The sequence below is a fragment of the Crocodylus porosus genome, unplaced genomic scaffold (genome assembly GCF_001723895.1).
Source record: "Crocodylus porosus isolate Cpor-Errol unplaced genomic scaffold, CroPor_comp1, whole genome shotgun sequence".
NCBI lineage: Eukaryota > Metazoa > Chordata > Crocodylia > Crocodylidae > Crocodylus > Crocodylus porosus.
Genome location: NW_017728921.1, coordinates 23065658 through 23082873, shown reverse-complemented (window position 1 = coordinate 23082873; position 17216 = coordinate 23065658). Strand labels below are relative to the sequence as shown.

Genomic DNA, 17216 nt, shown 5'->3' with positions numbered 1-17216 from the left:
TGACAGGACCTGCCTCTAATGAACCCATGTTGGTTGCCCCTAAGCATAATCTACCCTGCTGGTCCCTTGCAGATGTGCTCCTGGATAATTTTCTCAAAGAGTTTCCCCAGGACCGAGGTAAGACTAACGGGCCTATGTTCTGTTACAAGTAGGGACCTACCAGATTCATGGCAGTTGTCTCCCAGTTTTGCAATCCGATTACAGCACCGGTTGCTATTTTCACTGCACAGCACAGCACCTTCCTCCCCACCCCTCTCCCCCCATGCCTCTGATTGGCTGAAGAGCCCCAGAAGTCCAGCGCTTCCCTGGAGATTGACAGGTGGAAATTGCAAATTTGGTAGGGTCCTACTTATGAGATGAGACTAGAAGAGCTTGGCTAGTTTATTGAAATGAAGTCTGAAAGTAGATATGACTGCTGTCTATAAGTACATCGGGATGTAAACACCAAGGTACAGAAGAACTGTTGAAACTAAAGGATGGTGTTAGCACAAGAACAAACTGGCTGTGAATAAATTCAGGGTTTGCATGAGAAGTTTTCTTCCAATCAGGTAGCTGAGGTTCTAGAACAGCTTTCCAATAGGAATAGAGGCTGTAAAAACATAATTAGTTTTAAGATGGAGTTTGATTAGTTATGAAAGGGATTATAATATGTAGTGGAATAGAGCAGTTTACTTACAGGTAAAAATGTAATGGGAGTAGTTTTTGGCTACTTTAATGTAGCGCAAATATAATTTATATGCATAAATGTTGACTGGCTCTGAGTACACTCAATTCATAAGGGTTGAGAGACTTGGCTTGCCATGTGAGAGCACCTGCTCAAAGAGCAGCAGTTCAAGAAATGTATAGAATACCTAGGTGAAGTAGGAAAAATTAAAGATTGAAAATATGTGTATTGACCGTAATGACTGTGGCCAAGGCCGTCCCTTAGGTTGAGCGAATTGGGGAGATTGCCCCAGGCCCCGTGCTTTGGGGGGTCTTGTGGAGCTGGGCAGAGTGCTGCGGTGACTGCACTGCTGCCACTTGCTTCGTGTCCAGCCATTCGCGACCTCCCCCTGCCACCACTGCTGGGGTCAATGGCCGCAGCAGCTTATTCAGATCTGGGATCAGAGGGGGGGTAAGGCCTTGTGTGGGTTGATTTGCCCCAGGCCCCGCACCCTGCTTGGATCAGCTCTGACTGTGGCACATCTTTACTTGGAATATGGAGTCTGAGGTGGCTTCCTCATTTTGAGGTATATATACGTTTAGAGGATAACAATATAGAGAAAAACAGAAAAGGAACAGAACGGAATAGTATATGAGGGGCACTGATACATTGGTCTGATATTGGATTGGTACTGATATAAAGAAAATTGGCTGTATTGGAAATCGTCCCAATGGAGCCATTAATTTGGCCAATAAATGCCTGTGCTGCACGCAGCTGCAGCACAGCACTCGGGCAGTAAGGAGCAGAACCAGCAGCTTGGAAAGCTGCCTCCAGTTGGTAAATCCATTGTGGTGGAAGGGGAAGAGGGGAGGGAAGGGGCGTGAGGGAGGCAGATCAATGCCCCCTGTGGTGATGGAGGGGGCAGGGGCAGACACTGCCCAGATGGGTTGGGGTGTGTGGTGGAGCTGCAGCTAAGGGGGGGTAGCTTCCTCTACTACTTGCACCCTGGGAGGGCATGGGGGTGTGTGTGTGCCCCCTCCCGGATTTGCCTGGAGTGGGCTGCAAGTTGGGGCCACTCAGGGCTCTTCTAGACGGGGGCTGGGCATGGAGCGGGTTCCAGCAGTGCTGGGAGGATGCTACATTCACCCAAAATTTTGCTGCAGCTCCACTCCTAGTGCCAGTGCATCTGTGCAGTGCAGCCCCGGCTCTTTCTGGCATGTGGGTGGAGGTGGGGCGTTGAACCAGCGCTATGCAGGGAGAGAGGCTGGCGGTGCCATGGGGAGCAGAGATGCAGCAAAATTTGGGGTGGATGCAGCATCCTCCCAGTGCTGCTGGTGCCCCCTCTGAGCCCAGCTTTTGCCGAAAAAGAGCCCTGCACCCACTGAGAAGAGCCTTGGGCAGTGCCTGCCCCTGCTTCCTCCCTCATCACAGGGAGCGTTGATCTGCCTCTCCGTTCCCCTTTCCATCCCCCATCCCCTTCCACCACCACAGACTTACCAGGTGGAGGCAGCTATACTGGAAAGTGGATCGGTATCCACCTATATGCCTCCTTAAATATCAACTATCCGTATCGGCCCGCAAAGTCTCTGTCGGCGCACCCCTAATGAGGGGCCTTAAAGAGCAGAGTTGTTAACTCTGTGATTTCCAAGCAGTGATCCGGTTACTGTGTTTGCCCTTTTATTTAGGAGAACCTGTACACATCCAGGTCTCTAATTTCCAGTACACTTTGTCTTGCAATGAAGAGCAAAGAGGACTTTAAAAACCATTATTTTTATCTAGTTGCCTGTATGTATTGAAGGAAACACTTCAGATGCTGACAGGGTGGATTTTGAAAATATCTGAGTGACTTAGGCATGACTTGAAGTAGAACTTGAACTCTGAGACGCTTAGGATGCAGCCAAGTTACATTTGTCATGCAGTTGGCCCCCTGAAAGCGTTCTACTGCCATGCCATAATACACATGTATGGCTGCAGAGTGCTTTTAAAGTGGTTGATTGTGCAACAAATTAATCCTTGTCAAATGATGGATCCAGTGAAGGTGCTCCACTTCAGAGCACCTTAGGGGGCATGTATTCCCTAGGATTAATGTGTGATGCAATCACTCCCAGGGCTGTCTGGGGGGGATGGGGGGGAGGCAGGAGGGGGAGCGAGTTGCTGGTTGGGGTTTGCCTGGTCGGAGCTGGAGGGGTGGGGGTAGGTGAATGGGAACCCTTCAATTACCGCTCCCTCTCCCCAGAGCTCAGGCTGGGCAAACCCCAGCCAGCTGCTTGCTCCTCCTGCCCCTCCCCTCCTGTCACAGAATCATAGAAGTCGGGTCAGAAGGGACCTTGTCCATCTTCAAGTCTGGCCCCCTGCCTGGGAGGGAGAAAAAACTGGACTCAAATGAGTCCAGCCAGGTAGGCACCAAGCCTCTTCTTAAAGATCCCCAGGGTAGGAGCCAGCACCACTTCCCTTGGAAGTTGGTTCCAGCTCCTAGCCGCCCTGACAGTGAAGTAGTTCTTGCGGATGTCTAATCTAAACCTACTCTCCAACAACTTGTGGCCGTCATTCCTTATTTGCCAGGGGGCGCTAGGGGAAACAGTGTCTCCCCCAAACCCTTCTGGTCCCCCCTAGTGAGTTTATAGACAGTCACCAGGTCCCCCCATAGCCTTCTCTTGTGAAGGCTGAACAGGTTTAGGTCCCACAGTCTTTCAGTGTAGGGTCTGCCCTGTAGTCCCCGGATCATGCGGGTGGCTCTCCTCTGGATCCTTTCGATGTTGTCCTCATCCCTCCTGAAATGGGGCGCACAGAACTGGATGCAGTACCCCAGCTGTGGCCTGACCAGTGTCGCACAGAGGGGGAGGATCACCTCCCTGGCTCTACTTGAGATGCACCTGTGGATGCACGATAAGGTCTGGTTAGCCCTGCCAACCGTGACTTCGCGTTGTCGGCCCATGTTCATCTTGGAGTCAGTAATGACTCCAAGATCCCTTTCTGCCTCCGTGCTCTCAAGAAGGGAGTTTCCCATTCAATAAGTGTGCTGCTGGTTTCTACTGCCCAAGTGCAGCACCCTGCACTTGTCAGTATTGAAACGCATCCTGTTTATGTCAGCCCACTCCTGTAACCTATTCAGATCTTGCTGGAATCTTTCCCTCCCTACTAGCATGCTCACCTTACCCCAAATTTTAATATCATCAGCGAATTTAAACAGGTTGCATTTCACCCCGTAGTCCAAATCACTGATGAAGAAATTGAACAGTGCAGGCCCAAGGACCAAGCCCTTTGCCCCACTTCCCCCCAGGTCGAATATGACCTGTCCACACCACCCTCTGAGTACGACCCTTGAGCCAATCTGCAATCCATCTGACTGCGTAGGCATCAGTGCCACAGTCGCCTAGTTTTTTAATGAGGATGGGGTGGGAGATGGTGTCAGAGGCCTTGCTGAAGTCTAGAAAGACAGCTATAGACAGCTGTGGATCTGGGAGTGAGGGGACAAGGCTGGGGGAGAGGGACGGCTCCTTGGGCTGGCTCCTGCAGGCAAGCTCAGTTCCTGTGTACCCCCACTGGCCCAACAGGTAAGCGTCTGTTGGTTCGGGCGGTGGAGGGGTGGGCACTCTGACTCATGGTGCTTCATGTAAAGAGCCATGAGTTAGAGTGGGGGCCTGCACATCTGTCAACGCCCTCAGGTGCTTTTGAAAATCCCTCCCTGAGAAGCCAGCAAAAATATCATGCAAATAAAATAATATAATAAAATCTAATATAATATGATATTATGATGATATAATAGCTGGTAATCCAAGGGAATCCAAATCTATTGAGTATCAATGGCATTTTGGACACTTAATGCACCGGTGCTTCTGGGGATCCTTCAGGTAGCTGGAAAATTTGTTTGACTATTGTGTGTGCAGGGAAAAAGAGGACAACTGAGCAATAGAAGTATGTGCACAAGAAAAGGATAACGGCACTGAAGAGGGGAAAGGGAGATTAAATATGAGGTATAAGATGACAAGATAACTTTCCAGAAAAACTTTCCACCACTGCTGCTGCCCTGCGTTGATACCCCTCCCCGCTCTGCATCTGGCCGCTGACTGAACCCCCACTCCATGTTTGGCTGCTCGCCTCTCCCCTCCTCCCCACCCCCGTTTCATGTTTGGCTAGTGTGCCGTGGGATGGAAAAAGCCGTGTAAGTGTGCCGTGGATGGAAAAGGTTGGGAGGAAACACTGAACTATTCTGCTGCGGGAATCTGGAGACCCTATCTCTTCCCCCACTCACCCAGCCCTGCCTCCTTCATATAGCATAATACAGCTGGAGAGGTGTAAGTTTTATTAGATTTTTTTTAAAAGCATTTTGGATGCTATCTGTGGTCTAATTGATTAATGAGGTGTTTATCTTTGTGTTATGGATGCTTCTACACGGAACAGCATCACATTTTTCGTATGTTGATTCCTTTATGACTCCATGTATCCATGTCTATATTTGCATATGATCAGTTGACCTTTAAAATAGATAAATCGGCCTGTTTTTAGAGCAGTGACTTCTACAAGAACGATTGCAATATGCTTTCCTGATAACCTCTTATTTTTGTGCATTCCCAGGTTTCCAAAACATTCATCTTTTGCACTGAAATTTCCCATGCTCTCTTTGAAGCTAGTCCCCTGGGCAGCCAAGTGAGGGAGCAGTGTGGCGCCAGGAAGGAATAACAAACCATGACGTGGGTGGGTGGCTCACTGAGATGGCTATTTCCCAGAAATGGAGCAGCCTTTGGCTCTAGGTTTGACCCTTACTTTCACTGCATCAGAAACTTTCCCATCGCACTGGTTTCCATCCATTTTATCCAAAGACTGTTATATGCAAGAAACTCTGGCTCAGCCTCAAAAAGGAGGACCTGTGTAATGCCTGACCTGTACTCTGGGGGTTAGTGCACTTTGCTGTGAGGTCAGTGATGGGCATTTCTGAGCTCACTAAACCAGCCCATAAGTAGCATCAAAAAGAGAAGGGTGCAAGAAATCTCTCTCTCTCTCTCTCCTCCCCCCACCCCTTTAATTTAAAGGCCTAATAGAAAATCTGGACCATGGAACAAACAGCCCGACTTTGCTTCAGTCTGTTACCTTGACATTATAGTACACCCATAACAAGAGTATAGCACTGGGAACAATGGGAAACTTCATAAATACAGATTAAGTCTAACAAAAGCCCAATATCTGGCAAAATAGGGAATGATACCACTTCTAAATAACATAAAAGAAGGTGTTTATCAAGAAAAGAATGTTTATCAATGGCTCTTTCCCCACAAGGCCTCAGCTCCTCTGTAAACTGGTCTTTAGGCTTGTAGTAATTATTAATACCAGCACAGTCACTTAGCCTTGATTGGATAAATTAATGTGTCTGAGATAAGAGTGGGTTTTTTGGGAGTTTAACAATGAAAGTTTTGGGGATGAGCCTACAGCATTTACTTATATGAGTATTCCTATTGAATTGGATAAAAATATTGTCAGTAGTACTTTTTGCAACATTGCTAAATGCAAGAAAATGCATTTCTGTAACACTCAAGACTACAGAAGGTTCTTTACAAATGGAAGAGTTGCAATCTTTGTGTGCATGATCTTACAATCTAAATATTAGACAAGAGAGTAGCAAAAGGGCATGGGATAGAAAGATTAGTTATGCAAGTAAGGCAGGGGCGGGCGAAATACGACCTGCAGACCCGAGGCTGGGAGCGAGGCACCCATGTCTACACACAGCCCCAAAAATGTACCCTGTTGCCTTGCTCCCACCCTCATGGGAAGAAGAGCTCAGCAGGCCGTTTCCAGGTGGGGCTGCTGCAGCCCCCAGCACCTGATCCACTTCCCCAGTCTTCTGCTGGCTCTGAGCAGCAGGTAGGGAAGCAGTGGGGGCGGGGTTGTAGTTGGGTGGGAAATAATTGCCCGCCTCTGAAGTAAGGACTTCACTAGGAATTAGACTGGTGAAGAAAGAAACAGCAATATGAACAGGGGTGGGGTGGGGTGGGGTGAGTTCAGGATAAGAAAATGAGCAGTTTCATGTGAAATCCAGTAAAACAAGCATTAAAAACAACAGGAAATGGCTGTGCTATGAAGCTGATCAAACACTTCATTCTAGAGGGGCACTGATACTTTGGTCCCGTATCAGGTTGGCTCTGATATAAGTAAAATTGACTGTATTGGCAATTGGCTTTTTTTATCTGATGTGACCTATAATGCTCCGTGCATGGGTGCAGCTGCAGTGCAGCATGCAGGCAGCCAGGAGCACAGCCCAGCATCATGGAGAGCAGCTGGGTCTGGCTGGTAAGTCTGTTGTGAGGGAAGGGGCATCGGGGGTGGGGGAAGATTGAGGCCCCAGCGATGAGGGAGGGAGTGGGGCTCAGGCTGGGATAGGGGTAGGTACTGTATAGCTGTGGCAGAGCGCAGGATGGAGCTGTGAGTGGCTTGTCCAGGGGGTGGCCCCTGCCACTGCACACACCCCAGGAGGGCATGGGGGGGGCATGTGCCCCTGGATCTGTGCACAGGGCAAGGGCAGGCAGCTGCTGAGGCAGGGGGATGGTGCTGGGCTCTTCCCGGTGTGGGGCTGAGCTGGGCTGTGCTTGTGATTGCTGGCGGTGGTGCTGGGAGGAGGGCTACGGTAAATTTTGGCATGGCTGCAGCCCCCCCTGTAGTCCCCATCCCAGCACCACTGCGACCCATCCCAAGTGCAGTCAAGTTCACCTCCCCATCGGGAAGAGCCTGGTGCCACCATGGTCCCAGCCCACAGAGGCAGCCTGCCTTCATCCCGTGCGCAGATCCAGGGGCACGTGCCCCCCCATGCCCTCCTGAGGTGCATGCTGTGGTCGCCCCCTTGCCCGCACCCCACTAATGAGCTGTTCATGGCTCCATCCTGCCCTTCCCCTGGCTGTGCAGTACCTGTCCCTGACCCAGCCCCACTCCCTCCTTCACTGCAGATCCTTGAGTTGCCTCCTTCCCTCGCCCCTTCCCCACAACAGACTTACCAGCTAGACGCCGCTCTCCACGCTGCCCAGCTGCATATTGGAATCAGATTGGTATTGGCTGATATGACTCATTAAAAATCAGCCATCAATATTGGCTCAAATTCTCTATTGGTGCACCCCTACTTCATTCTAAACTGTATGTATTGGATTATTTTCCCTTTTGGGAAACTCCTAGCTTTCAGAGTTCAGCCCTGTTTGGCAAGCTGGTTGATTTCCTTTGCAGTTGCTACAGAATTTTTTTAAAACAGGATAATACACCATTAGCAACAAATAGTACATGTTCAGCAGCAGTATTTTTGTGGGGAGGTGGGGAGTTGATATAAATGTAGATCCAGAGGATTTATGTTCCTTGTTTTTTGTTGTTATGCAGGACACAGGCCGAAATGGCTCACACCTGTCGCGGAACCATCAACCTGTCAACAGCTCACATTGATACGGAAGACTCTTGTAACATTGTCCTTTCCAGTGGGGGAAGGACATACCATCTAAAAGCAAGCTCAGAAGTGGAGAGGCAACGATGGGTCACTGCTTTAGAGCTGGCTAAAGCAAAAGCAATCCGCATGAGGAACAACCAGTCAGGTAGAGTGCATATTAGCGCTCCAGTGTGGAACTGGCTGATTTATGTAACTATACATTAAAATCTTTCTGTTATATCTCCTGAACTGTGGAGAAATGGACCTTATTAGATGAATATATTCTATTGTAAGGGACGTGGAGCTTGTAAATATCCATTTCAAAGAGACAGATTTCAATTGTGCCATGCAAGAGTGCCATGTGTGGGGTTTTGGGGCATACAGCAGTGAGCCATTTTGACAAAGCTCTTGATAATGCCAGTGTAAATGTACACTGTATTTGTAATGAGTTAGTAAGCAGCACAACTTGAGATAGTTAATGGAAAGGCAGGACTTGCATGCCTTTGTTCTGAAGAATGTGGGTTGGTCATCAAGGCTTTTGAATATTTCAAAAAGTACTTTAAACACAGCTGTGAGTAGGACTCTAAGGAGCAGCAGTTCATATTAAAAAGCAAGAGCAACATGTTTGTGCCCTAATAATAGCCTGTTTAGGATAGCTGCACAATGTATAATCTCTTGATGAATGAAATCTGAAAGTAGTTCAGCTGCTGAAACATACACTCAAAAATCTTCTGTAAGTGTGGTATAAAGGCTTTGTCAGCATGCATTTGTGACAGTTGCATTACTTAAGTGTCAATTAAACCTTTACTTATATAAAAATGTAGTAATAGTACATGTTTATAACAGGCACTGGATTTTAGAAATGTTTGGAAGTTTAAAACTTTTTAGGGATTATGTTTTTGTCTTTGCCACCAGTAAATCTAGGTGCAAGTCGTAGAAGATGACAGAAAAATATAAATCTTGGAAAAAGCAAGTCATTCACTGATCCTAGGCTAAATATTGTGTGAAAGCTTGGGTGTTTCACCTTTTGGAAATCACAGCAGTATAAGGCAAATGAAGGATACTCCTAATTTAGAGAGGATAGGACACGTTTGTGGGCCCCAGATTTAAAGTTAAAAACAGTTTTGCACAGTCCCGTAAGGTCTGTTAGGAACAGTGTGGATGAGTCAGTGAAAAGTGTCCATTACAGGCCATTTAGTTCATCACAAGCTACAGCTTGGGGTACTCTGTTTCCCCTGTTGGAAGTGCCTTGTTTAGACCTAACATACACAAGTTTTGTGTTGCGTCTCAGGGTCCCGAGACATTTTAGGGGTCATGTTTATGGCAGAAGGCTGAAATAGTCCAAGCCCACTGTGCATTTGCTGCCTCTGGAAATGGAAACAGTATAGGTAAATTAGCATGGCAGTTTACTAAGGCTAATTAGTTCTGGTGAGAAGCAAGGCTTGCTAGCTGGGATGTAGTGCTGTGCTAATAGGAATGTACTGCTTCTGGTTTTGGAGTCAGTGACAGACTTCGAGTGTGTCATAACCTTAAGCTGACAGACATACATTTGAAGTGCTCCAAATTGTGTTCCAGTCTGAAGCATTTCAAATTCAGAGAGCTTCAGTGGTACACGAATATATGACCCTCAACCATGCTTTAAAATTGCCATGATGACAGTAGTAGCAGTACCCTTCAGCCGGGGGTTATGATAGAGGATTGTCTGGTTCTCTGACATCCCCTAGTGGTCTGCTTGCATAAGCTACCAGAGCCTAGGGAGATTGAAGGCTTGGAGAGAGAGTCCTTGCGTGTCTCTTGGCCTCTGGAGATCCCCCAAGGACAGCTGAGCACACGAAAGTGATCACTGGCTCTTTGCCTTGCTTTTCTTCTTTCACTCCCATGGCGGGGAGGGAGCAGAACACTGTGAGATGCTGGATGACCGAGCAACTCCCTCGTGCACTCTGTGGAGTGTACAGACATTTCAAGAAGTTCCTCCAATGAAAGTGCTTCAGAGGTGTTCCTCATTTTTTGAGGTTCTCTTTTTAAGTACTTTAGCCATTTCTGAAGCACTTCTTGAGCCAGGAATGTCTGTATGTTCACTGTTTGGAGCACTTCAAACAGGGCTTAAATGGAGGTAAGGTGTGAGCTGGTTTGTATCTGATTGACATTAGCTTAATCTTCTGGGATTTTGTCCATGCTTGAACTGTCTTTGCATAGAATCTGGAATGGATTGCAGGATGACTCATGGGAGGGTGCAGAAATCTGTGTTTTGTTATTCCAAAATCCTGGATTGTGCCCCTTAAATCTGCTAAAGCAGGGTGGTCCAGCTAGCTGCATGTGGACCACATGTGGCCCAGAAGGGGTTAAATTGTAGGCCCAGGGCTCCCGCCTGGTCACTGTTCCCCCTATTGCTCTGCAGAAGCAGGCAGGGTCCCCATGCTCCCTCTCCCTCTGGCTTCCCCTTCCCCACCCCAGTGGGTGGGGTGGTGCAGTGCAATGCAGCCTACAGTGTTGGGGGAGCCTGCCACCTGGAGTGTCTGAAAAGCCCAATGCAACAGGGGAACCCATGGCTGGGGAGCTTCAGGTGAGGGCACAGGGTTCATTGGGTGGGGAGCACCTGAGCATTTGGTGCAGGGCAGTGGATCATGTGATCTGCAGGCCCCACTAATATGATCTGTGGGGCATGTGGCCCTTGGCTGCTTAAGTTGTCCAGCCCTGTGATAAAGAAAGGAGCCCTCCATATAAAGCTGCTCTGTGGGGCCTGGTTGGAAGTGAATGGTTGTCAGTTGTATAGGCTGGGATGGGCAGTGTATAGCCATGTGTTTGGTTTGTACAGGAAGAGGCACATGGCATCCCATTTGACACCACTGAACTCTTTTGGCATGTGATACAGTCTGGGTCCCCCTCACTGGCTGCCTCTGGGAGCAGTCTAGACCAAGAAGCATGCAGTAGTGCCATGCTGCCAAGAACTGGTAGTGCCCACTAAGGCACTGAGGACATGGATCATCCTGATCTGGGTGGTCTCTGTGGCTTTTGCCACCTTTTGGAGAGAATCTTGCAAGTACATTGCGTGGAGAGGTCACCTCTTGAGCATTCTCCTGTTGGCTTGCAGGCAGGCGATATCGATATCTAACCTGGTTTAGGAATGTAGCAGAAACGTTTCCCTTGGGAATTACATGCTGAGCATACCACACTATAATGCACCCAGGTGTGTGGAGGAGCTTTTGTGGAGGGCTCTGGGTGGAGTATGTGTCTGTGCCTGGGAAAAAAGGCAGGTTTATTCCTCCTCCAGAGGCTGGGAGATGCTGAAATGGTTAAATAGGTCTCTGGGCAGTTAATGCTAGATTAATCACCTGTAAGATCATTTGAGTGACTCCAAACCGATATGTCAACTGTGATTACAAGCAGATGCACCACTGTTTGTGAGAAGGTGCCCTGAGTGAGATGAAGGGATTCTGCTGCTTTTCTCTTGGCATTCGCAATTACCCATAGCACTGTTGAGACTTTTTAGTGACAAAAACATTGATTTGTGAGTGGTGTTTCTGGGTTTATTTATAATACATAAACTCCCAAAAAGCAATCATTAGAGAAATGGATACTTCGAGAAGAGCACTAAAAATCCCCAAGTGCTTAAGATGCTACTGATGAATGAGGTGTAAATATTTAGCTAGGGAGCTCGCAGATGCTGAAAATTTTCCATGATATTACGCAGTGATCCCTAGGGATTTATTCCTGATCATGGAGGACCACTGGGCCTAAGGCTTCCCCACAGTTGGGAAAGGTACTTTGAGCAAGTCAGCATGTTGTGGGGTTCACTTTGATTCAATAGAAATAAAATGTTGTTTTACCATGACGCAGAAAAGGACTCTACCCCTGTTTTGCAGTGGTAGAGATGGGTCATGTTTTGTCAAGATCTAAAACTAAAAATAAAAGACAACAAGCAGCCCAGACTGGGGGCCATAGCCCTCAGAGACAGCAGTTCATTCTTGCTTGTTTCACAGTAATCTGTAGTATGTTCAGTTTAAATACTTCAGAATAGCAAGGAAAGTCTCCCCTTAGTGGCTAGTAGGCTGTAGCAAGCAAACTGTTATCCTTTTATGGACACTGTTTGCAGATCTTTTTAATTAATCATGTTTTACAAATAGGGCTTTGTTACAGCTATCCTGCTGTTCCCAATGCCTGTAGTTTGCTCTCAGTTTGGATTTAATGCATGCATTCATTGTGCAGTAGCAGGAGCCTACTTGTCCTGAGTATATTTCACAGTTGCTTATTTCTTTCTCTCTTCTCTGGAAATATCTAAAACTTTCTTTTCACTTTTCCTTAATTCCTAGGAGGTGCTGGGAGCAGGGGAACAAGCACTGCTTTCTCTAAGTGTGATGATTCAGGGCCACATCACCCCAAGGGCTTTCTGACTGGTGGTAAAAGATTGTGTTTAATGTATGATAGGGTTGATAAAGTAGATTAGCCCCACACCTAATGCCTGCGATGACTGCCTGAGAAAGTAGCTGAGAATTGTGGTACCATGTTGCTCTTCTTTTGTGTAGCTTTCTTGAAACAAGCAAACAAAACTACTATATGATTCATCTCGAACTAAGATTATACATAGGCATCAGAGAGTGGAGGAGGATTCAAAATTGTGCCCTTCTGTTGCAGTGATGGTGAAGCTAACAATCCATATATGAAAAGCATAGTATGTGGTGCTGAGCCATCTGCTCTTGAGAGATTTTAGTTACCAAAGAGGATTTTTTTTGCCTTCTGTCATATATACAATAAAACCCTCAAGTCCATTTAAGTATATTTTAATTTTTCATTCATAGATATGGGGGAGTTGCATGCAAGTATTCCTGCTGGCAGTGATGGGTATTCTCTGGCTACATCCCTTGCTACTTATATGAGAAACTTAAGGGGTAAGTTTACAACATTGATGTTATGTGACACAAATGAGAATCTTTCAAGAAAGATTCTTGAAGCACTTTTTTCTGATCTGAAGCCTTATAACTGTCCCATGAGGTAAGTCCATTTCACTGATGGAGAGACTGAGTCAGAGAGATTAAGTTTCCTAAGGTTACTCCAGTGAATCCATGAAAATGGAAGTGATAAACTGTGGGGATCCTGTCTCTTGGCAGTTTGTTTTGATTACAAGATGACACTTTGAACCTGACCAGTTTATGGACGAGATCACATGTGGTGGTTTCCTGTGATGGCAAGCACTAAACTAGATACAGGTCCAGTGAGTCTGTTTCAGTCCTGTGTTCTGCTAACAAACTAGAGTCTGTATTTTAGTTCAGTCTATAGAATGGAGCTTAAATTCCAGTGAAAATAAAACATCTGAAACAATTCACATTTTATGATGACAACATTAGAAGACCCAGTTTATCTATCATGTGACTGTAGTTTTCACTGAAACCAGCAAGAACTGTACCCATTTATACCAAGGTTGGTTTTTTCCATTACTGTTTACAAATGGCAATTTATCCTTGTTCTGATAATAACAGGATTTCTAATTACCCTCTGTTTGCATCACTGTCCTGAATAATTGCAGCCTTTAGTATTATTTTACCATATTGTTTTCATGTCACCCCTTGTATTTTTGTCAGCTTACATTTAGCCTGTCAAGGCAGCTTTCAAATTCTGCACAAACCAGCAATACTGGGCATTTCTATGAAATATGACATGGAAGCTTAGCTTGGCAGCTTGTGAAGAGGAGCTGGTGTTCAGCAAGGCTGGTCCCATGTCATGATGGTTCATTCAGTAACAGCTGTGAGGGTCTCCACCTTCATGCCTGGGTAGGAAAGTGAATTTGTTAGTCCATTGAAATCAGTGCAAAGGATACAATGCTCTCTTCTTGAACTCTGTCCTTCTCATTTATACAGGCATTGCACTTTAATGGTTGGAGATAAGAATAGTGGAAGGAGACTATTCAAGAATATAGTGATAGGTGTATTAGAAACACCTCCAGCAGAATGCATCAAACTTCTCTGTCACTGTCTTTCTCTTATACTCAGATAGTTTCCTTTTCCTTGTGCCTGAGTTTTTGCTTTCTGCATGGAACTGTGTGATAGCAGTTCTGTCCTTCTGGCGCTTTACTGTATAGGAGATTCTGTCTTAAAGAAATTTCTAATTTCTTTTCTTCCTCATTTTCTTTTTCTCTCCATAGCATAGAATCATAGAAAATTAGGGTGGGAAGGGACCTCAGAAGGTCATCTTGTCCAACCCCCTGTTCAAAGCAGGACCATCCCTAACTAGATTGTCTTAGCCAAAGCCTGGTTTAGCCAGATCTTAAAACCCTCCAAAGATGGAGATTACACAGGCTCTCTCAGTAGCCTGTTCCAGTGCTTTACTACCATCCTAGTGAGAAAATTCTTCTTAATATCTAACCTAAACTTCTGTTTCTGCAACTTGAGACCATTGCTCCTTAGATTCATAGATTCTAGGGTCATAGTTTCATAGTTAGTAGGATTGGAAGGGACCTGAGCAGATCATCAAGTCCGACCCCCTGCCATGGGCAGGAAAGAAAGAAATCTGGGGTCAAAAGACCCCAGCCAGGTGATTACCTCCTTTTGAAGACCCCCAGGGTAGGAGTGAGCACCACTTCCCTTGGAAGTTGGTTCCAGATCCTAGCTGCCCTGACTGCGAAGTAGTGCCTCCTGATGTCAGTTATAAGGCTTCTTATCAGAAGCCTCGATCTCTCCTTGTAGGGCTTTGCCTGCAGGCCCCTATCCATACAAGTGGCCGTCCTCTGTTGAACCTCATGAGATTTCTTTTGGCCCAATCCTATGTCACTGAATCCTAGCCCTACTCTCCAGCATATCTACTACTCCCCCCAGCTTGGTGTCATCTGCAGACTTGCTGAGGGTACACATCTATGCCATCTTCCAGGTCATTGATGAAATCATTGAACAAAAACGGCCCCCAGACCAACCCCTAGGGCACTCCACTTGATACCAGTTGCCAACTAGACACTGAGCCTTTGATTTTTACCTCTGATCCCGATGTTCCATCCAGTTTTCTGTCCACCTTACAGTCCATTCATCCAGCCCATACTTCCTTAGCTTGCCTGCAAGAATGTTGTGGGAGACTGTCAGAAGCCTTGCTAAAATCAGGGTGTATCACATCCACTGGTCTCCTCATGTCTACAGAGTCAGTCATCTCATCATAGAAGGCAGTCAGGTTGGTCAGGCATGACTTGCCCTTGGTGAATCCATGATGACTTTTCCTAATCGCCACCTTCTCCAACTGCTTAGAAATGGATTCCTTGAGGATCTGCTTCATAATTTTTCCAGGGACCGAGGTGAGACTGACTGTTCTATAGCTCCCTGGATCCTTCTTCTTCCCTTTCTTAAACATGGGCACTATGTTTGCCCTTTCCAATAATTTGGGACCTCTCCTGATCACTATTAGTTGTCAGAGATGGTGGCCAATGGCTCTGCAGTCGCATCAGTTCAACTCCCTGAGCACTCCTGGGTGCATCCCATCCAGCCCCATGGTCTTGTATATGTCCAGCTTTTCTAAATATTTTCTAACCTGTTCTTTTGCCACTATTGGCTGCTCACCTTCTCCCCAAACTGTGCTGTCCGGTGATGTAGTCTGAGAGCTGACCTTGCCTGTGAAGACTGAGGTGAAAAAGGCATTGAACACTTCAGCCTTTTCTGCATCCTCTGTCTCAAGTTTGCCTCCCCCATTCAGTGGGGGACCCACACTTTCCCTGATCCTCCTCTTGCTACCAACATACTTCTAGAAACCCTTCTTGTTCCCCTTCAGATCCCTTGCTAGCAGCAACTCTGGTTGTGCTTTGGCCTTCCTGACTTCATCCCTGCATGGCTAAGCAATGCTCTTATATTCTTCCCTAGTTATTTGTACAAGTTTCTACTTCTGATAAGTTTCCTTTTTCTGATTTAGTTTACTGAAGAGTTCCCTGCTAAGTGAAACTGGACTTCTGCCATACTTGCTGGTCTTCCTGGTCATTGGGATATTTTGTTCCTGCACTCTTCATAAGGCTTCTTTAAAGTACAATTAGCTCTCCTGCTGGACTCCTCTCTGGCTTCCCAGGGGATCCTGCCTGTGAGTTTCCTGAGCAAGTCAAAGCCTGCTTTTCTGAAGTCCTGGGTTCTTACTCTGCTGCTTTCCTTTCTTCAGGATCCTGAACTCAATCATCTCCTGGTCACTGCTGCCCAATTTGCTATCCACTACTACATTGCCCACCAATTCTTCCCTGTTTATGAGCAGCAGGTCAAGAAGAGCATGGCCCCTAGTTGGCTGCTGCAGCACTTGCACCAGGAAGTTGTCCTTGACACACGCCAAAATCTTCCTGGATTTCCTGCACACTGCTGTAGTGGCCTCACAGCAGCTGTCAGGATGATTGTCATCCCCCATGAGAACCAGGTCTTGTTATGGGGAAACTTATGCCAGCTGTTTGAAGAAAGCCTCATCCACCACTTCCTCCTGGTCTGGTAGTCTGTAGCAGACACCCACCATAGCATCACCTTTGTTGCTTTTCCCCTCTTTCCTTAACCCAGAGACTCTCAATAGGCCTATCTCCAGTTTCATAGTGGAGCTCTGAGCAATCATACAGCGCAACTCCTCCTCCTCTTCTCCCCTGCCTGTCCTTCCTGAACAGTTTGAACCCATCCATGACAGTGCTCCAGTCATGCGAGCTCCCACCAAGTCTCTGTTATTCCAATCACATCATAGTTTGGTGACTGCAAGGACTTTTGGTTCTTCCATCTTGTTTCCCAGGCTCCGTACGTTTGTGTACAGAGACCCGAGGTAACTAGTCGATTGCCCTGATTTCTCAGGACGTATGAGAGTACCTCCCCTCTTGGCACCTCCTTCTTGCTTTTCCTCCAGGTCTTCTGCTTCCCCACTTACCTCAGGGCTTTGGTATCCATCTCACAGCGAGCCTAGTTTAAAGCCCTTGTCACTAGGTTAGCGAAGATGCTCTTCCCTCTCTTTATCAGGTAGATCCCATCTTTTTCCAGCGATCCTTCTTCCTGGAACAACATCACATGGTCAAAGAAGCCAAAGCCCTGCTGGTGACACCACTTGCGCAGCCATGTATTGATCTGTAGGATGCAACCGCTCCTGCCTGGCCCCTTTCCTTTGACTGGAAGGATTAACAGGAACATGATCTGAGCCCTGCACCCCTTCACCCTTGTATCCAGAGCCCTATAGTAGTGAAATATGTTTTATTCCAGGCTGGGG

General features: G+C 46.9%; 1 protein-coding gene across 1 annotated transcript in view; it reads left to right on the top strand.

Moving 5' to 3' along the window:
• The window catches only part of LOC109312903 (oxysterol-binding protein 2-like), an 82847-nt gene that overhangs the window by 56362 nt on the left and 9269 nt on the right, over nucleotides 1-17216 (top strand). Inside the window, exons 2-3 of the mRNA XM_019539257.1 lie at nucleotides 7994-8202; nucleotides 12833-12922. Of these exons, the coding sequence (XP_019394802.1) occupies nucleotides 8007-8202; nucleotides 12833-12922 (286 nt within the window). The 5' untranslated portion in view covers nucleotides 7994-8006. The remainder of the gene's footprint in view (nucleotides 1-7993; nucleotides 8203-12832; nucleotides 12923-17216) is intronic.